The 22,047-nt window shown below is 35.9% G+C and overlaps 1 protein-coding gene across 1 annotated transcript in view; it reads right to left on the reverse strand.

Moving 5' to 3' along the window:
- Window positions 1-22,047, reverse strand: part of MCTP1 (multiple C2 and transmembrane domain containing 1) — a 219,387-nt gene that overhangs the window by 91,766 nt on the left and 105,574 nt on the right. Inside the window, 5 exon segments of the mRNA XM_054283418.1 lie at window positions 6,511-6,630; window positions 8,195-8,269; window positions 8,616-8,717; window positions 9,062-9,164; window positions 11,277-11,379. Of these exon segments, the coding sequence (XP_054139393.1) occupies window positions 6,511-6,630; window positions 8,195-8,269; window positions 8,616-8,717; window positions 9,062-9,164; window positions 11,277-11,379 (503 nt within the window).

Consider the following 22,047-nt stretch of genomic DNA (forward strand, 5'->3'; position numbering starts at 1 on the left):
AACTGGCTGCCCAGATTTCTAGTCACATCACAGTCCTAACAGGAAATCTAAGCTTGCTTTTCGAACTTTTTAGGTAATGCTAAAAACAGGAGAATGCATAATAGTTTTCGCCAACTTCCAGAATTTTTCATCAACCACATTTTCATCCATCAGACTTTTTGATGTATCAAGTTACAATAGCATTCAAAAAGGTTTGGTAGTTAAATATTTTCAGAATACTGTCAGCTTTCAAAGGAGAATATATGGGGAAAATGGTGTAATATTGAAGGAAAAGTCTAAGACATGGGATACCAATGCTTTATGCTGCTGTGTATTCCTGTTCGATAAAACACAAAATAAAGAAAGTAATTCCCCATACAGCATAGGTGTTTTCAAGATTTAATGCCTTAAGATTATGAAGAAACTCAGAACAGCATCCAGTTAGGTACTAAAATATATATGCAGGTAAAATAAACACCTATGGGAGCAATTAAAGTGCTTAAAGGTAGAGCTAGTGACATTTTTGACACCCTTGGGTGGGCACCCCAATCACCTGGATGGTGATGGCAGAAATGACAGAGAACCTAAGACAGACACATACTCTTCTGGGACAGTAGCTGGACAGCACACAGGATGCTCTACATTACTGAAAATGGCACAGATCTGTGCTTGGGCAATAAATTTCACTGCTAAACTGGTTTAGCAATTATGCAGTCACTCTGTGAAGAAAGTAAAATGAAAGTGACTTTTTATACACAAAATAAAGTACTTAAAGAGGCTTTACATATACAAATATTCCTGAATCTTTCTTTGTATCAGATTTGCAAACACACAATTTGCAAAACAAAAGATGTGGACTGATGACAGCAGGTTTTCCACACCAGTATAATTACTCATTTGTTATAATTAAGAGCTGTATTTTTAATCATAGCTGGTGCTGGTATGTTCTTTCAATATTAATAGCTAATGGATCTCTTTGGTCCTATATACCAGTTTTTCCCGCTATTTTTTTCTTTCCTATTCCACCTTCTAAAGCTTGGCACAAAGTATAACTAAGTGTTGTAAAAAGCTTAAATTCCATTGTAATTTTGAAGAGGTCCAACATTAGTTCTGCTGATATATCAAAAATTAGGAGGAGGGGAAACAGAACTTAAACCACTTTTCTTTTTCTCTCCTTTACTTTGGAAAAAAACCCCACCAAACCCCACAGCAGTCTGGTCCACCTATTTTTCTAAGCTGTAGGTGTGGATACAGATGACAAAAAGCTGAAAGACTCATACACATGTGTGCAACATGCATCAGAAATTAATCTTGTTCCCGGCCTTGTTATCACCATGACACTTTACCTCTGCAAATCTTTTGAGAACAGGCAGTTTTGACAGCAACAACAATTTTTGGAAAGGCTTTTTTGGGGAGATAAGAAAAGCTTTTCCAACTACCTAACCAGCACTTATTCAAATTTCAAATTCTAGACAAGAGATGGCAAGGAAAATTTGACGATACGTTTGACCCAGGTTTAGCAAAAAAGTCCTATTTGAAGGTTGTATCTTCAGTAATAGTATCCACAATGGGAGCATCTACAAGTTTTTTAATATGTGTGAAATTCTCATTCTCTTATAATTACAGTGTCAAAAAATAAAGAAAATATGTAATAATTATGACAAATGCATTCCAACCCTGGATGGTATCATACCAAATCTCTCTGGAAACATAACCTTTGTGTTTCTTCTTTGAGTGACATTGCTTCCAAATACACACTAGTGATTGTTTCCCTTTTTACTGAGGAAAAGCTCAGTAAATTGATGAAATTTCTTTCTGTCTCATATCCTTCTAGGAACCAGTTCTTTTAAATCCTGTTTCCTTTTCAATTAATTAATGTGACGCCACCAGAACTAAAAAGCATATGTGGAAGAGAACTAACACTTAATCAAAAGCTAGGGATGCTATTATGTCATTTTCACACATGAATTCTGTAATGTTAGAAAACAAAGTGAAGGTGAGTTAGACCTGACAAATTACTTGGATGCAGGGAGAGTCATTTTATCAATATTTGAAAGGCTGAAAAAGAAAGGAAAGTATCTTCTCTGTGTGTGCATGTACACACATAGAATAAATAAAAGGAATAAGAACAGGAATAGGAGAATGTGTTCATAAGAAGCTTTAATTTGAGGCTAACATTTATGTTCATCACGTGAGGACACCTCCGCTTCCAAGTGAGAAACAAAATAAGTTTATTTACGAGTAAAATAATGAGCTCATTGCTCAAGTAGGCAATTAAGTACATTACCGAAGCCATTTTGGGATACCAAACACTTTGAAGATTATATATTCCCTCATAGTCCACAGTGAGTGTACTTCTTTGTAAAGAATGGTTCTCTTTAATTACTCAGTTATGAAAAATACTTTAAAGGCAAGGGGATATTTTTGATAATGCGCATCTTAAACTTTTCATTAAACTACCAAATTTAAATTTTAACTTTTTGTGCACTCTGACATTTTTGTCTGGCATTTTCATTAATTTTGCAACATACATAGCTGAAATGTTAACTGATCAATACTTTGTCTCTCTCCTGTAGCACTAGAGCAAAGCTCCCTGAGGACCACGGAGCACTACAGAAATTAAATGTGTATCAAATGTTAATGTTAAACACAGCAGTACTTACTGTATAATGACTGAAATGGTAAAAGAATTTCAAATGGACAGATGGTAGCACAAATTATTTACAATCCCATGTCAAGATTAAAGTTTGTCCATAAAATAATTCACTGACTCATACTGAAGTGTGTCCTTTTACTGATAGCCCCATTGTCCAATTATTTTTCTGCTCATTATAGTATTGCTAGAGAATTAGAGAATTGCTAGTATCATTAGAGAATGTTTAGTTTGGAAAAAAAGAATACACACCTTTTTCCCCTCATGTTGCACCCACTGACATCTACAAGAAAAGAAATGTCTGTTAAGAAGCTGGTGGAAATTAACTTCTTAATTAGCAGCTTCTTAACAAACTTAGCAGACATTTCAGTGCCCACAGCGAATTAATCTGAAGAAAAAACATCCACTTTTGTATACTTTACTAAAGTTCTTCCTCCTGAAACGTACCATATTAATTACCAAATAGTAATAAAAAAAATTAACTGCTAAATACTGCAAAGGTCTGTTTTAAACAGAGAAAAAGATGTGATTTTATAGCAAATGCTCTCTACATATTCTGTTTTTTCCCGCTGTATTTAGGTCTTAAGAAGCATAAATATAAGTACATAACACATTCTTTATCAGCATAGACATGGGACATAATAAAGCTGTTCTGGAACTCAAATATTAACTTAATGGTGTTGCTATGCACTTCCTTTATTTAACAGGAAATAAATACGAAAAATCAGGAGGGAATATAGAATCTTCTAATTGCTCTAAGATAGAGTCATATGCTAGCAAGATCAACCTATCATTCATGAGCTATTTATTAATATCTTTAAGTATCTGAAAAATAACAGCTATTAATGCATCACAGTTATATGTGTACATATATATATATATATACACACACATATGTATAAAATTGTTCTTCTGCTGCAAATTACCAAAGCATAAAAATAAGAAATGGAGTGAAAACTCTCAGGTATTCAGAAAAAATCCCCAGTGAATGTGATGAGTTTATGAAGTTTATCAGAAACAGGTAAAATAATGTTTAGTTGAGGAAATGCATAATCTAGAACATTGAAAATGTAACTTGGAGTTTCTGTATCATTGACCTGATGCCTTTGAACAGATTTTGGAAAGAATCATCCTAAATCTTCAGTACAACATTTCTGTACCTAAAATGTCCCAAATAATGTAAAAGTTTGAGACAGATAAGCTCAGGAATGTAAATAATCAGCAAGCTCTTTCAAGCCTTGGTGACTAACAGTGTGACTTTCCAAGGAGAATGACTTTAAAAAGAACTGCAGTGAAGAGTGCACAAGGCATATGATGTAACTTATTATAGTTAACATATTAATCAAAGTTTTCTGTAGGTTTCTAAGAGAAGTTCTCCTTTCCTAATCAATCTTAGAAGTTACATTTTTGGAAACGGAGCTATTCTGCCAGAATTTCTTCACCTATGGTCCCCCATATCCCCATTAGAAAGAAAAGTCACAGGGTAAAAAAGTATCCATGATGGTAATGCCAAGAACATGGGGCATTGGGAGATACACAAAATCAATCCTTACACCAATCCTAGGTGAAATAACTGTAACTCTGTATCAGGATGCACCCATCCCAGTATATTTTCAAATCCAGTAGGATAGAAGAAGTGGTTAGTTTAAAGCTTTACTTCTCATATGTTGTTTCTTTTTCTGGCTAAAGAGCTGAATACCCCCAGAACAGCCTGTTTCTCATCTCCTTTCTGGAACTGACATTTCAATGTGAGATTTTCTAGCCTCTAGAAGACAACTTCACAAGGAGATATAATTTGTACAATAGTGAAGAGAAAATGAAACATATACGTACATTAATTTTATACATTCTATTAAATGCAAATGTAACCCTAGTGCAAGAATAATTCGTCATAACACAAGCAAGTGGATCACTCTCGAGATTTCAACAGCCTATGAAAGTCTAGAAACCATCTGAACCCAAAGCTTATAATCATGATAAAAATTCACATATATTTGACTTGGCCAGCAAAGACTTCTTCTGCCTGACAGAGGAATGATTTGATCCTTAGAGAGGATAATATCAGGTCAAAAAGCACAAGGATGCATTTTGGATGCAGAAGTGGAATACATCTGTAGAATCACAGCAGTGATATAATCATAAAAATTTACTGCAACACCTACATAAGCAAAAAAAATACTGTAAGAAAACCAAGAAAATAAATTTTTTTAAAATATATGTCTCCCTATATAAATAGGTATGAAAAATATAAACATATCTATAAAAATATAACCAGGAAAATGTTTCTACTGCAATATGCTGTAACTATAATAGTAATATATACTGATTATTGGCCTCCCTACTTAAATTCTGTTTTACATACTACTACTACTATTACTTATTATTATTATGACACTGATTTTTTTTCTATGACCAGAAACAATTACATTTTAACAGCAACACCACTACTTCCACAGCCACAGAAGTGTGCCATCGGAAAAAAAATTCATTTACCAAAGAACAGGATGTCTTTCCATTTTCCTTTCTTCCACTGGCAACAGTGTTCCATACCCATATTAAAATCTGACTTAGAGTCATGAATACTTACTAACTGAAGCAGTAATAGCAACATGAAACATTTGAGTTTTATGTTGAAACCTGCATTTTCCTATGAAGTGTTGATAACTGTTAACTGAAACAATAGATCATGTCTCTATAGCAAACATCAGCAAGCATATTTTGTCTTTCCATGCAGTGCCATTACTACAGACACTGGCAAAAGTACAACCCCCTGGCTCTTTGAATAGCACTTGTATCTCCTGTACTCCCAATGAACATGGCAACCAAGGGTTTAACAAGCAACACAGTAAAAACAGAGCCCTGCTAGGAGAAACTTTCTGCAAAACAGCATAATTTAGTGACAGACCCAACCACCCCATTTTATTGCACAGCCAGCTACCAAAGCCTGGTTTGATTTCTTCAAATTTGAGGCACCTGACCTTCAGGCACCCAAGTAAAAAGTACTGTCACCAGATGATGTCTATAATTATTCAAAGTTATACTAAAACCCTTCCCTGTTCATAATCATAGTGGAGCGGCTACTAATCTCAGTATCTCTCAGCTAATTAAAAAAACTTTGAAATTCCAGAAAGTATGTCCATGCATACATTTCTATTCTGTAATGAAAAAATAATGGTTTTCTTTGTAGCTCTTATGATTTTAAAAATAAAGAGGTTTTTATCTGGGTAACACAATGCAATCTACTATTGTGCTTGGAATTCTTAAAATTTAATAGAAAAATAAGGTTAATAATAATGAAGATAATATTCCTGAAGAAACAGCAATTATGTTTAAATTGCTAAAAACAAATTCACTTAAAACCATTCACTAAAAACTATGACCAGAGCTTGCTGCCTAAAAGGTACTAATTTGTTTGCATTTATGGTTTTAAAGTTGGGTTTGTTTTATTTTGGTGGATTTTTTTTCTAGGAACACCACCTTTGAATAATTAGTAATCAAAATATTTTGAGAGTCATTATTCAATATGCAGGGGGATCTAACAAATTTTAATGAACATAATTTGTGAGAAGCTTAAAATATATTATCCACAGCTCACTGACTCTATTTTGATTTGCATCACCTGCTTGCAACTTATAAAATCAATTACTTTTTTACTATAAATATACAATTATAAATTTTAAAAATCACTCTATCTTGTTTGCGTGACATTTTAAACTTAATTACTTTTTTTAAAAACTGAATAAACATGACTGATGATATTATCATAATGCAAACTTCTAAATAAATTAAAAAGAAACCACCAATCTACACAGTATTGTCTCTCAGTCTAGAGCACAAACACACTGGGACGATTAAAAATAGTATAAAGAAGATCATACCAAAAAAGCAGCTAGACTTCTTGGAGGAGAATCCCAGTCAAAACAACTGCTAATATAGCAGACAGCAGTAACGAGCGCCATGATACAATGCTTCATCCGGATGAAGTTCCTTAAGAGCAGCTGTTAAAAAGATGAAAGATTGAAAATGTTTCAAAACCCCAAAAAGTTGCAGGAGAGGCTCACGCTAACAATACTGTCATTCTTAATTTGGGTGAAAGGCTGAAAAAATATTAAGCTCTCTACCTCATAAATCGAGCAAGTTAATGTAAAATCTGAGACTTGGAAGAAAGAGAATTTGCTAATTGTATCAATTGGTATTTGTTGACTTTAATTCTAGATGGTACAAAAATTGTTCAGCATTCAAACATCACTTGCAAAATTTCACATATTATTTTATTAATTAGATTTCAGTTTCATTAAGCCTTTAACAAATGTTGGCCATTTTTAATAAAAATATGCTGCAGGATGCTAACCTGAAACCATGCAACACTACTGCTCTAATATAATTAAGATATCTGCACCATTTAACATTTTTAACAAATTTGTCTCTCTGATTTATTTTGAAAGCATTGTTTTAAGTATTTACCAAAGTAATCTACATACTTTCAAATTACATATATGTAAGACATAACAACACTAGGTTTTGATTCTAGAAAATGTACTTAAATCCTCTAAAATGGAAACACACCTCACAACAAAAAGTGGACAAACCAGTGAATGATATGTGTACTGAGACACATAGAAAATGGTCACTCCTGCCATCTGCAAAAGTCACAATGTCATTTTCATTCATGAAAATAAGAAGAAGAATGAATCTTGAGTAAAAGGCTTTGTTGCTTTTTTGATGGAATAGTAGTGCAAAATTCAGCTTTAGTAACTGCATTACTCAAAATTGCTAATAAAGAAATATTCTGCCTCTTGAAATGTTTTGTTTTATGAACTACATCATAAACTGATATAAAATTCATCCGGCAGATAATCTAAACCACGCTTAAGAATGCAGGCTTTCAGAAACAAAGAAAGCAGTTCTGAGACCTTTGACTTTTCACTGAAAACAACAAAAATCTTGTTCCCATAGTCCAACAAATTCTCTCAATTTAAGATACAACATTTGTGGAATAAGAAAAAATGAGGCCAAAGTAGTTTGAGTGCAGAAGAATATGTGTGTTTAAATAATTTTTTACCGAAGCATTAAAACTGTGTGTAGCAAATATATTCAGAGGAAAAAAGAGTCAAGACATTTCCTATTCCTGGGATTCTAAAGAATTTCAGTCTGCTATCACCTTTGATTCAAACCTTAGTCAAGTAACTTCCTTGAAATTTGGCTAAAAGAATGATGACTCTTTACCTTGCAACAAATGGAGAACTTTCAGGTCAAAGTTAACAGCAAAAATTTATGCAAGACTTATTTTACATGCACCTGTGCAATAATCTGATATGTGTGAAACCTGATGGTTTCAACTGTGTTCTTATTCATGTATTTCATGGAAATTAGGCAGCAATTTATAGAGGAGACACATTAAACCCGTGTATTCCATTTCTGACTTCTCAACCTATCATATTCTTTTGTAAACAGGTAATGAAAATGTTATTCTTTACTCTCAGCAGTAGGATACCAGATATTTGAATGCTCACACTTGATATTAAGGATTTTAGAAGGGATTAGTGTTTCCTTACTCTTTACCTGTTTAGACAGTCTGTCTTCCTCTTCAATGTACTTCTGTTCTTTGGGCATTAAGGTTCGTATGCTGGCTTTCACCTATGCATTAAAATGCATGTCAGTATTTCAAGTTTACTTGCTCCTCACTAGTTACACAAGCTTCAATTCACAAAATTTACCAAGTTTCAAAGTCATGGCTGCCAAGCTTAGGACACATAAGCATACACAGAGACAAGAGTTGCTGCTCTGTACATTAGCAGCAATACCAGCAGCAGCAGCAACAAAAAGAGTGGGTGTGCCAAGCAGTGGCAGAAGAGTATTCTGTAGTATACATCAAGGCTTAGAGAAAATGAGGAATGACAGAAATTCTCTACAAATCAGGAACAAAAGCTTTCATGAAACTGAACTCTTTAGCAGTACAAAAAAACCCAAAGTTAAGACTTACAGCATTAAAAATCACATCTATTTCAAGATAGATGACCCCCTTTGTTGGCCCTGTCAGCTGCTTGTTTTTCAAGACGTAGGCTTTCTGTTCACCATTTTGAATCTGCAGGAAAAGGACATGACAGCCGTCTGTCTTGCGGTCTCCGCTGAATACACCCCCCCGGTGACCCCTGACCCCCAGCTGCTGAAACTGACAGAGAACCCAAAACAACTGTGGCAAGTCTGACAAGTACCTGTTCATTACCAGGACCGAGTCTGTCAGGAAAAATTAACTATCATGGGATTCAACATGGCCGTGAATAGAGTATGTTAAAATTTTAGTGTTCTTATTACAGACCTTGGTTGAGAAATGACAGACTCAGAGCTGCAAATTTTTATTTTTTTTTTTCTCTTTCCCTCCTTCAGCAGGAAAAATTCAGAGCAGTATGTCAGGTGAATGAAGCTTACAGACAGCAATGGTATAGCAACTTTGCCTAGAAAGTCAGCGCTTCGATCGCGGTCTTCGTCGTAAACTGTCACTTCAAGCACTGAGTGGATGTCCTTTATATTGCTACAAAGAGAGAAGTACACACAGAAGAAAGAAGTCACTTACACCAGTGAGTACCAAGGACAAAACTGTAAAAGGTTAACATAGATACCCATCTATTTTTCCAAGCCATGGAGAAGAACCGAGATTAAGTGAATGAGACATCTCTGCATATAACCAAAATGATTTCTAAGGGCTGCAATGATTACTCTCTCTCTCTCTCTGCAAGGCTTTTTATGACCAAAATTCTTTCTAGGGACCAAAATGCTTTCTAATCACTCTTTCTCTCTGAAAGGCTTTTCCAGCACAAGTTTTCTGAAGGATGTTGCTTTAAATCTCCTGCCTGGGGTTTGCACTGCATGACCTGCAAGAAGCAGCACTGGGGGATTTACAGCCACCAGCAGAAGGACAGAGAGCTTTTAAAAGCTACTCTAAAACACCGCTACCCTTGTGGCAGTTCTTACTGCAAATACAATGAAACCTGTAGGTTTGTAAATGGAAATAATTACAATCTACAAGAGCTTATCCTTGCAATAAGAACAGATTCTTTGTTTCTGAATTTCTCATTTAATTACAAATATACAACAAATTAGAGCAAATAAAGAACGAATAATATGGAACAATGCATCTCTCAGGTACAACTGAGGAAAAAAGACTGCAAGCTATTAAACACTCCACTGCCATGCACAGGATATGTCACTCTACATGTAAACTTTCGGGTGAAAAATTCATATTCCTTATTTGAATAAAAAAATTACTTGAGAGAACTCATATTTGATTGAATGGCAGATCCAGGAAATACAAATTCAAGCAAAGCAGTTCAACTTCAGTAAAATATACTCCTCCAGATGAGGGATTGCTAGCCCAAAATTAATTAGGAAATCTGAATATAAATGCAAATGTACATAGAAGAAAGGCACTGAAAGCCTTTAGAGGTTTTCTATTCGATTTCTGATTAGTCTTTTGTCCTCTACAAATCTAGGCAATTCCTTGTGCACAGAACATTGTCAAGAAGTAGATGATGATTAGTTATTGGCTCTATTGGTAAATAACTAGAAATATAATAATGAATTTTAGCATGGTTTTGCAGATACAGAAATGTGAACTACTATAATAAGCTGTTGAAAAGTACAACTACTGTGAGATTTGTTTCTTTTGCTCTGAGTTAATTTGTGAGACCTCACTGCAGGTCACAAAACCGATACTAAATACATAAATGATAAATCTAGAGGGGAAAACAAAAATTAAAATCAGACTGAGTTTTGACCTTAAGGGCAAAATATAGCATTTTAATGTACGACAAAGTGAAGTAAGTGTACATTAAACTAAATCTTCTACTGCTTTTGCAGAGGATTGTTACTGATTTCAGCAGCAGCGATCAGTTTTTTCTACTCACTGGTGTCACATTACAGTCAGATAGACAGAAGGGAGAAAAAAAAGGCAATTGAGCAAGGCAAACAACACGGATTTTGTCTGTGGAAGACCTTTTTTCTATTTTGTCAAAGCCTTTAACTGTCTTCAAAATAACAAAAGGATAGAAGAACCAATCACATCACTCCTCAATCGTTTTAGATTGCATTTTTCACAACAGCTGTCTTGTACTAGTATGATACTAGATGGTATTGTGAGAAGGGCAGTTAGTAAATGGAGACAAGAAGAAATTATTTAATCATAATTCAGAGAAATATAAATGCATGAGGAATTTCTAACTGTATGTACCTATCTAATTTTTTTACAGTTAACAACCATATTTTAATAAAGGTCATATTCACAGTATCTTTTTTTTCCCCCACTCAAAACTTCAGGGGCAAATCCATCACACTGGATTTGACCCTTGAAACTCTTGCTGAACATAACAGGAGTCTGGTATGCATACCATTACTCATACATGCCTTCCAAGAAACAGTCCTGGCATTTTTATGTTTAAAATTATACCACTTCTGTATTTGTTTTCATGTTTTTAATCCTCAAAACATATTTGAATGTTTAGTTAAGAAATATCAGTATGTCATCACTATTCTCCTTTAGAACTACCAGTAAGTATTTTTGTTCCTTCCCTCTCCAACACCCTCATCCCAAAAAACTACCCAAAACCCACTGCCCATCCGCTCCCCCCACCTAAATCCAAACACCTACAATGTGAAGATTTTGTTCCATTCTGGATTGAGGTTCCTGTAGACAGTATGTGTCAGCAGTCTGTCATTGTTCAATTCAACTACACAAAATGGATCACTTTTACCTGTAAGAGAAAATTTAGAACTAGTTTTATGAACTAAGAAAACACATGATGAGCAAGCTTAAAATAAAACAAGTATAGGGGGCTGTTTCTTACTTTCTGAACTTCACTGTAATGGTCTGCAGTATATTCAGGATATTCATAACACACTACTCATCTCCATAATCTATTAACATTCTTTGCTAAAAGGACAATTCTTTTGCTTTAAAAAAAAGGGGGGAGGGGGGAGGAGACAACAAAATCACCATACAGACTCTTCTGATGAAACACAGCATGTTCCTAGAAGTTGCCAAGCACCCTTGTGAGAAAGTTAAGAGAACTTCACTTCAATGGTACCAATGACCCATTCACGTTAAAGATAACATAATGAAAGTATTTTGATATGAAGGAAATGTGTTATTCTGTATTATTTGTAACAACACAGCACCTATGAAAATTAAACAAAGACCATTATGCTGCATTATGTTTCATACTGTACAAATCCTCTCCCGTCTCCCCAAAATCAAAGAATCTTGATGGCAGCCTCATATAAAAACCTAACACAAGACAAAGTGGGCAAGTACAATTAAAGAATGAGATGGTATGGGCTGGAATGATGGGCTGTAGTCTCAGCACAGCAGAAATGCAAACATGGTTGATATTTTATTATACATTAAAGCACAAAAAAGTAGTTTCGGATATACTTACAAAGAGATCCCTCAGCATGAAGGCCACCAAAAGAGAAAGTATGAAGTTGCTGCTTGGAAAATGTATTGTGTTGATAATTGAAGCATGATAATGGAAATGGATATGAAGGTATATTTTTTCCTTTAAAGAAAAGCAATGGGCAAAGCAAGTATGTGTGCATATGCGTGTGTGTGTGTATGTGTGTGCATGTGTGTGTGTGTCCTTAAATATTAAACAGGCAGCTTACAGGAAAACACTGCAGGCAAGCAGTGCTTAGATACTAAGGAAAGCGCAAGAAAAATTATCAGAACTGCAAGTTTAGGGGTAGAACCTGAAACTGACACTAACCCTTTTAAGGTTTTATTTTGGAAAGATGTTGTGGTTTATTTTAAGCTCACCAGGAAGTTAAGCTGCTCCCCTTTTCCCCAGCCCCTCTTTCATGTGAGAGAAACTAAAAGCAGAAATTATGGGTTGAGGTAACAACTAACTGAAACAGCAATGAGATAAGAAAGCAAACAGTAACAGTGTATAAGAGAGGGTGATTATATGCAAAATGCTCCTGGAGTCTGACACACTGTCTCCACACATGGTGTGCCACCCCATCATTCCCTACACCATGTTTTTTCCCACAAGCCTAAGACAATGAAAGATAATGGCACTCCAACTTTCCATACCTGTACTTTTTGTCCCCAAGACCAAAAAAACATAAGAACCCACAATGTTGGACAAATCTGCCAGCTGGAATCAGCACCAACCCACCACTCCATTCGCTGCACACTCTCCCAGAAAGGGAGAAAATGGCTGCTGCACCTCTGCACTGCCCATTTTCCTCCACCAGAAGCCATGACCTCTTCATCTTGGAAGAGAGACTCCCTGACTCCTACATACCAGCAATGATTTGAGTACATACAGTAACAGCCTAGACAAGCCCACACGACTCCAGGCTCTACCCTCACACATCCTTGGCCTAAACTAGGACAAAACGACAAGAAGAAAAGTAGACACCTGAATCTGATACTTAAGAACAGCTTGGCTATCTGAAAAAGGAGTACTCCAAAGTGGGATGGGAGAAAGCAAAAGGTGGGTTTAGTATCTTCAGCATTCCTGAAATTACCTAGAAGGTTAAGGAGGGGTGGAGAGGTAGACCTAAGGAACAGCTATGATGGGAAGAACACTAATGAAAACATGAGGGGCATGGTGGGAAGACCTCTTTCAATAAAGAGGCAATAAAGGGAAGAAATCACATTTTGGGCTAAATTATTTAACTCGTATTTCAAATTATGTCAGTAATGATAACTGCTATAAATCTGTCAAAAACAGACATGCTATCCTGCTTTTATATTTTTATTTTCTCTAATAACTGGAAGGAGTGATATTTGCCTTTGGCACAGTACAAGAGTACACATTATTTTCATGCAAATAGAAAGCTGAACAACAAATTGCTGCTCCCTGGACCCAGGGGAACTTTGTCTAATGTAAAGGAACACTTGAGTTGCATAGTACCGCATGACTTGCTCTTCTCTTCAGACTTTCTTTGGGCAGTAAACTATTCAAAATATATTGAATGTTGGCATTGGCCCTCCATAATTAAATCTACCATACTAGGCAATTGTGTTTCTCAATGACTTAATTAATTCTGTATTATTTTTTCATGCATTATTAGAAACCATAAACTGAGTAGCTACAGTAGCTACATTAGTGGGGCTACAGTAATGATATTAGGGAAGGCACATAATTTGTTTCATACCTTATACAAATGACAATAAAATCAATACTTAGACAAAGCTGTCCAGGGACCACAACTCCCAAACTGCAGTATTGATTTTGACTACACCAAGGGTTAATATGCATATTATGTGCGTATTATTAACATTAATGATAAAGAATAATTGTTTTAAACACATTGTGAATTATAGGTAATTGATGTTTACCTCCTCTAGAAAATCATACAATGCTGAATATTTCCCATTATCTTGAAAAATGATACAATTCATTAGTCAGCAGAAATGGATGTACCACACATCTAAAGGTTCTTTTATTTCACAATCTAGAAGGTGATAGGAAATCTAAACTATTTATATTATTCGAGGTCTTTAGCTTTCAGTATTTGAAAAAGAAACACACAGAAGACAGTTAAAATAACAAGGCAGCACTGGCACAGCAGGTGGACTACTGTATCTCATTTTTTAAGGCATTATCAATCATATTTGCATATGGTGGTACAATGTGAGTTGAACATATTAAACATATACAGACACAGTAAATTACATTGAAGCATATACATGCCATTTTCTATTAAGAAAGAGAGGGTGTTTACTACATTTAATTCTCTTCTGTGCCTCTTGGCATGCACTTTTTCAAAGACTCTTCTTACAGATTTACATGGATGTCAATCAATAATATGTAACATTAATTGTAGAGCTCCTCAGTCAAACCAAAGACAACCGGTTTTCAGAAATGAAAAAATCCCTCACTTAAAGTCAACATTTCACACCTCCTTTCTCCTATCATTTTAAAATGCTACAAGAACAAATTTGAATAGAGGCAATATCATTACATGATTCAAGGGTAGGTTCAAATACCATGGCTGACAAAGAGAAGTTTTCCAGCTTTGAACATCTCTGTTAAGGAACGTTGGTTTTATCATATTTACTTGGTTACAAAGTTTCCCCAAGCACCTTCACCACTGCCTATTTCTTACATATGCTGAAACACTCATAGCCAAGCTGGGCCTCTGAAGGGCACCACTCATTGCTAACATGCTCAACATAAGATATGTGCAAACATTGTTAAGATACTAACCCAAATTAGTGAATGTGATCCAGAAAGACAGAAAGAATAATGCATGAAGACTTGGTGAAACTTGGTATCTATCTGTCATCTTTCAAGTTTTCATTATTAGAAAGAGTAACTGCAATCTTAATTCTCACTGACAACCTTGGCAACCTGCTGCATTTCAAAAGTGTTCAAAGTAATGAGATCATTCCCAATGAAAGCCTTAAGAGAGCACTAAAATAGTAAAAAATGTACTTAGGTCTCCTTGGTCTCTAGGAGGACCCAGAAGATTCAACAACACTATATTCAAAACCAGTACCTTGAGCACAACACACTCGAACAAAGGCAGCCTCAGATAATTTATGTCAGTTAATGTTATTAGCTATTTCAAATATAAGATACAGAAATGGTTTTCCTTATTTTTTAGAAAAGAGTCACACATATTCAGAAAAGTGTCTGAAGAGTGTGGTCTCCCTCTAGCCCTTCTAAAAGTACACATAAAAATCTCTGATAAATCTTGTGCTGCTCAGTTGTTTCATTCCATATTACATTATTATGAACATGTATTTATGTTTATCAGGACACTATAAACTAAACCACAACTGTTGTATACAACTGTATATAACCTGTCATGCATCAAGAGATTCTACCAAACCCTCTGTATCTACTGAGGATCTTCCAACTAGCAATCCCTGCTCTGTGCTCTTTGTAGGCCTCCAGCTACTAGTCCAGTGATTTTAGAGACATTTAGCTATTGATCAGACAGACATCCCCAGCAAACGTCTCAATACAATCCTAAGCATGTGGTCAGCACTGTACAAGAATAAGACGGCCACCACCTGCCTAAGGCACACATTAAAAGTATGCTCCCAGCAGCACCAACACCGACACTGAAAATCTTGAGTATCCCATGACCACAGTGGGGCTAACTGTTATCATGCCTTACCACTGATTGCAGGAATTCACAGTAGAAGTATGTAGTGAAAAAACAAAGTACACCTTCCAACTGACTGAAATGAAACCTGCAGAAAACCTCAATACAAAGTTAAACAAATATAATTTATCCATTGTTTTGCTGTAACAGCTCATGCTTTTTGGTCTCTACTTGTACAGTCTGAAGGGCTCCTGAAATTTTAGAAATAAACTGCTAATTTACACAATATTCATAATTGGAAGGAAAAGCAACTTCTCTTTTGACAGATCTCCCTCACCTGTTTTCTTCCTTTACCCAGTACAGAAGTTCACTATCTGAGAATGAACTCTTGGAGTTCTATTTTGTAATGTATGCCACCAGTAAAAAAAACCCTAAAGAGCTACCTACCTTTTGAAGCTTTGAATTCTATCTTTATTTTTATCTTTGAAGCTTCCGAATTTTAGGACACGTGTTGCATCTAGTTGGACAGATATCCTTGTTTGTGCTATGCTACGTCTTTAGACAGTGCAAGACCAGAGCACAAACTCAGATTACCTTACTTAGAGCTAAGAAGAGGATTTTACTTCAGTCAGCACTCTGTCCCTCACATTGCATATGATGCACACAATAATTTAAATTAGTCTTTTGCTTGTCACCTTATTTCTCAGAACTTCCATATGTCCCTGGATGAACTGTACACCATAACCTGAAATCAGCTCTCCAAAAGAGGCAGCAATGAGGAACTAGAGATGTATTGCTTGCTGTTTTTGTCAAAACTCAAAGTCCCCCAAAGCCCAGGAAGTCCTTCACAAACAAAGTCAGTTGGCAGCTCAGATTCATTATCTGTTTTGGCTGGTCACCTAGACATTTTTCTCCAACAACAAAATATAAAATGCACTTTTTCATGATGGAAAAGAGGCCAAAATAGTGATTGATAGAAGCAATCTTAAAATATTTCAAAATTATGCTTCTCAAGACATTTAGAAAATCAAAACAATAAAGCCTCAATCTCCACACAATTTCAGCTTCCTGGATTTTCTTCTCAAGTAGCCATAGCACCACACAGCCTGTGTTTTTTCTAGTGGAAAAGTTTGAGAAAGGCCCATTCCATCAGTTAAAACACCACAGGACTTTCATCTGGCTCTCTCTTCTGGTACTCACAAGCAAGAACAAACGTATTAGGTGACTTGTGAACCCTTGTATCCTGACAGTCCCACACACACCACTGCAGCCCATCTTCCAGGCTGGAGGCGAGCTGGACTGTCCAATCCAGGGGGCAGCTAGAACAACAAACCATTGGGTGTCATCTCAAATTCACAAGAGATGGCAAAGACATGTGACCAATTCAGATGCAAGGATCTTTTATTTGTCTAGTTATGAACTTTACTTGTGTGTTAAAACTGTCAAACTGCAATATGATGTAACTCATATTTCTGGGCAGTTTATATAGGCCTTCCTTCAACAGTCTCCAAGGTGAAAATGATCCAACATAAAATTTTTATTCTTGGCAAACTGTTTTCAAGCAAAAATTATTTTTGGAACATAGTACTTCTTTCAAACAGAGACTTCAATTGAATATAACTGCACTTTCACACTCACTTCCTAGTTCCACTTGTATACAAAGCTGACTTTGATAAAAAGCTGTCAAATCTTAAATTTGAACAACTTGCTTGCCATATTTTGTACAAGTTCAAGAATGATTTTTTTAATTTTAAAACTCTATTAAATGCATGCATTTGTCTCCAGAAAATTGCATATCATCTGCTCATTATCAACTTAATATTGTAAAATAGGAGACTTTAGTAAAGAGAAATATGGAAACATCTATATTTTATACAATAGGATGATCCTGTGGTTTAGAAAACACTTGTGTACAACAACAAAAATGCTTCTCTATCATCAAACACTGAAATTCCAGCCTGTAGGAATGAAAATGAAAAATCATAAAGGACAGCCACTATAGAAAGGTTCTTACTATCTTAATTAAGGCTGCCATGGGCCTTTCCTAGGAATCACCATTGATATAACTGCTCTTCAGAGTATATGCTAGCAAGAGAACACATGGCAGACCTAGCTGTCCTCTGAAAAACTTATTGCATTTCTGAAATATTATCTCACAAGGGCCAGCAGATAGCTTTGGGTTAGATACCCATTAGGTCTTCAGAGATACTTCTGCCATTGCTATGGAAAACATACCTTGCCTCAGTAAAACTCCAGGGAAACAAATAATTTCATAATTTTACCATTTCACAGTCCATTGAGTTACAAAAACTGATAAAAAGTCAATTTCAGCATTAGCTAGTCCATGAACCCATTTTCATCAAATCACTAGCCTTATTCTAAACTAAATATTATATTGACATTACATTACAAAACTGAACTAAAAATGCTTTGGACAGTTTAAAAACATAATAAGGAATTTCAACTGCATTTTCTACATTGAAAAGTAAAGTTGTCAAAACATAACTTCATGAAGTTCAACCAACTTTAACCTGGTTATAAAAGGCAAAATATTTTTTAAATATTACATAGGCTATTATGATTCTCTCCTACCTCTGGCCATGCCTATCCATTACGGATCTAAGTCCCCACAGCAAAAAAGGCCTTTATTTTTTCAGAAGACAAGACAGCCAGTTCATGACTCTGGGGGGCAGTGCCACTCATGCAGACACTAATGTCACTAATGTTGTTCCAAGCTCCCTGCCAGCCAGCTGCTTGCAGCAGAACAGTCAGTCTGACCTTTGGCCAGGAGGAGGAATGGCTCAATAGCATGAGAAGCTGCCTTATCTAATGGATTAAGTACAGAACCCTAGTGAAATGCCACCTTTGACAAGGACTTGCTCTGTTGGCCTTAGCTGAGTCAGTTAATCTTTCTTAGTTTTCCATCTTTAAAATGGGAATTATAATTCTACTCTATCTGTGATGATGCAAACATGTTGCAACACACTGATACCATGAATGCTTGAGGTATCTTACAAGGCAACTCAGTGTAATGCCATAATCAAGTTAAACTCATCTCCACAGACTACTTTAGAAAAAAAAAATCACAAGCCATCGTTTCATTGTATGTATAATTATAAATGTTACGGTTAACAAAAAATGTATTTTAATAAAATATATTTCAAAAATATCTTTTTAAATCCTGTTTTTTCTATTACTAGCTAGAACTGGTACTTAAAAGCCAGTACCTTTCCTGTACATGATATTGGACCAAAGGCTTCAGGTGACCTATATGACAGGACTTGATGAAATGTTTTATCTACCACAGAATTCTGCCCACCTACTAGATTTTTGTACTTTGTGGAGATAGCTCAAGTGTATATTGAAATCTGTTTGCACTAATTGACAGAGCAAATTACTTTTGGAACTGTATTTCCAAAGGGCTTCTGAATTTATTCCTTCAATTTTACACGCATGGGCTTCCATACCTTTGTGAATTTAATGTTTGTGTTCATCACTCTGACATTTCTTAGCATTTGAAGAACCATTTCAAAGACCATTTTTGCACAAGTGATGTTAGAACAGTTTAGCAAGACAGATTTTAGAAAAGACATTTACATTTAGCAAAATTTTAACATAGACTTTTCTTAGAGGAGAGGCTGAATGCAGACATAAAACTGAAAAAAAAAAAGGAAGAAAACAAAAATCTGACTAATTTTCTATCCTTAGTTTCTCTTCTTTAGAGGAGGAAAAGCCTGAAAAGCTTTTCAAAACAAACCTAAATAACACTGAGCTCTTTAGTAAAATCTCTCAGACATATAAGGTTATGAAATCACAGTACTCGGAAAAAACCCAATTGATTGATAACGAGAACAGAAATACAAATAAATTTACTTCTAATGAAGACTGAAGACCCAGTAATCAAAGTGTTAAAAATTCATTTCATGCACATTTCATTTGCCTCTCAGCTGATATTTATCATGTAATTCTGTGAGAAAGTGGAGGCCTAAGATGCTCCAGATAAATGTCTCAATTAATTGTACAGAGGTAGCCCTCTTTGAGCTGAACCAGAGCTGTGAGCTCTTTATTAAAAGCACTATTCTGTAGCCTGTAACCTTGTTCCTTGACTCCTCTCTAGTTTCCAATTTAAACAAGTCCCCATGCGGCCCACTCTAAAGGGCTTTGTCTCCCTGTCATTGTTATGAGAGCCAAGGCATCCTGGAAGTGTGAAATCAGACCTCATGAGCTGAACGGTTCCCCAGGGAACACAAGACCTCGCAGAAGGTCAAAGTCATGGGCTGGACCATCTGAAAGCGTCTGATCGCTGGTCTGTGACACAGCAAGAAGGGTGGGGGCAGGGGGAGAAAGAGCCAGGGGGCTAGAATTGAACACATCTTAATTAAAGCCCAAATACTACAAAACAAGCTATTTTCTAGTCAGGCCATCTTATGGAGCTTGAATTTTGCTCTTGCTAATGAATCTGAGTTCCTAAATATTATTCCTTAAAAGTACAGCACGTTTGCTGAAATTGATCAAATCTGTGGCACACCTTTTCCAATCTGCTTACTTTTCATGAATGAGGAGGCAGAGATTTTGAATTTTATTTCATGACACAAGGAGCAATGTATCTGCCCCAGTAAAAGAGATGCAGACACTGCCTTGCAAAGCCAGCAGCCTTCCACAACCACCCACCATCTATACCTGACTACGCTGCAGAAGGATTAGATATATCTGACTATTGCCTAAACCTAAACAATGTCACAGTGAAGGGCTTATTGTTTTACTACCTGTAATTTACATGGATTAGGTGAAACCCATGTATATAATGTCAGAAGCCAACTGTCATGATGAGTCCATTATACTTTAGGTTTTACTGAACCACCAGAAAATCTCTTCATATCAAAGGATGTCACTGTAGGCACAGCACCTATCCTTCCAGGGCTCTACAAGCAGCCAAATTCTTGAGAAAGTCTGCCAGAGATTTCATGAGCAAGCAAAGACTTAGGGAAACAGGAATATAATTCTTTCTAACTCAGGATCTAGGGAGAAAAAAAGTCATGCACTGAATAGCTAAAACACAATGGAAAACTCAATTGGAAGGTTCTTCTCAGACAGAGAAGGAAAAATTAAACTTCATTCTCTGTATCTTCCCATTCATTAGATTACACTTTCAAAGAATTTATACTAAATAATACATTATTTCCAGAAAGATGTATTTGCTGTGACCACAATTTCCAATAGAATATAATTTTGCATTGGTGGAATCCCTGGAACTGTATATTTATCATGGAACTACACTGTTTTTCTGGGGGAAACAGCCTCAGAGACCAAATCATTTTCCCAAAGGCCCTGGTCCTGAAAGATACCCAGTTTTTCAGCTCTTGTGAAAACCAAGTTAAGCTTTCAAGCACCAGTGGGGAGTCTCTCAACCCCTCAGTGGTTCTTCCTCTCATAGATCTCCTGGCAAGTGGGTTGAGTGAGAACTCTGACTGTACTTTTCTGGGGTATTTTTAATATCCACTTATGGAATGTTCCAGCAGCACAGCATTTCAAAATTGGTAAAGTCTACTTGCTCCCCTGCCTACAACTTAACTGAAATTTCAGCTCATCCTGGCACATTATTCTTTGGATGTACATGTGAGGAGGGCTGTAAGCTAAGACCTGAACCATCACCCTTAATCACTCTCTTTTTTAAAAAAAAATCTGTACTAACCTTAAGGATTTGAAGCACACTGTCCAACATTAGGCTATTGAAAGTGAAGGAAAAAAACTGCCCTTGGCTATCTACAGTTTATTAAGGGCTTAGCTAAAGTGACCTACTAGCATTCCACTGAGGGAGGCTATGAGCTTTCTGAGGAAAGGAGTAGAATTGGAGGTTTCATTAAAAAGTAATTTGTGCTTTTTACTCCTTCATTCAACATGAGTCTCAACAGCTCTTTATTCACACAGAGTTAGTACAGTATTACAATGCTGCTCAATGCATGGGACAAAGGAAAAATTTCACATTTTGAAAAGGGGAATAAAATCCTTGCAATCGTGGCAGGACTGATGGCTACTTAAAAGATTACAGAAATCTTTTTCCCTCTGTGCTTATGTGTAAGAATGGAATATTAAGGATTTTAAAAATCTACTCAGCTCAAATTAATAAATTTTGATTTACTACCTCAAATGAAAAGATTCCTGGAAGTGAAATGGGGTATGTTTAGCAGGAAGGAAACAAGAGCAAAACCAGATACTATACAGTTGTTCCAGCTGCTTTTCAGACTCAGGGGCAAAAGATTCTGAAAACTCATTACAGAAAGATGTGCAAACTAGTCCTTAGCTTTTACTCATAGAAGCAATCCTTAGTAGTGCAAGTAACACCACCGATGACAGCA

This window comes from Melozone crissalis, unplaced genomic scaffold, assembly GCF_028551555.1.
Source record: "Melozone crissalis strain CALT ecotype California unplaced genomic scaffold, PUWL_Pcris_2 ptg000036l_1, whole genome shotgun sequence".
Classification (NCBI taxonomy): domain Eukaryota; kingdom Metazoa; phylum Chordata; class Aves; order Passeriformes; family Passerellidae; genus Melozone; species Melozone crissalis.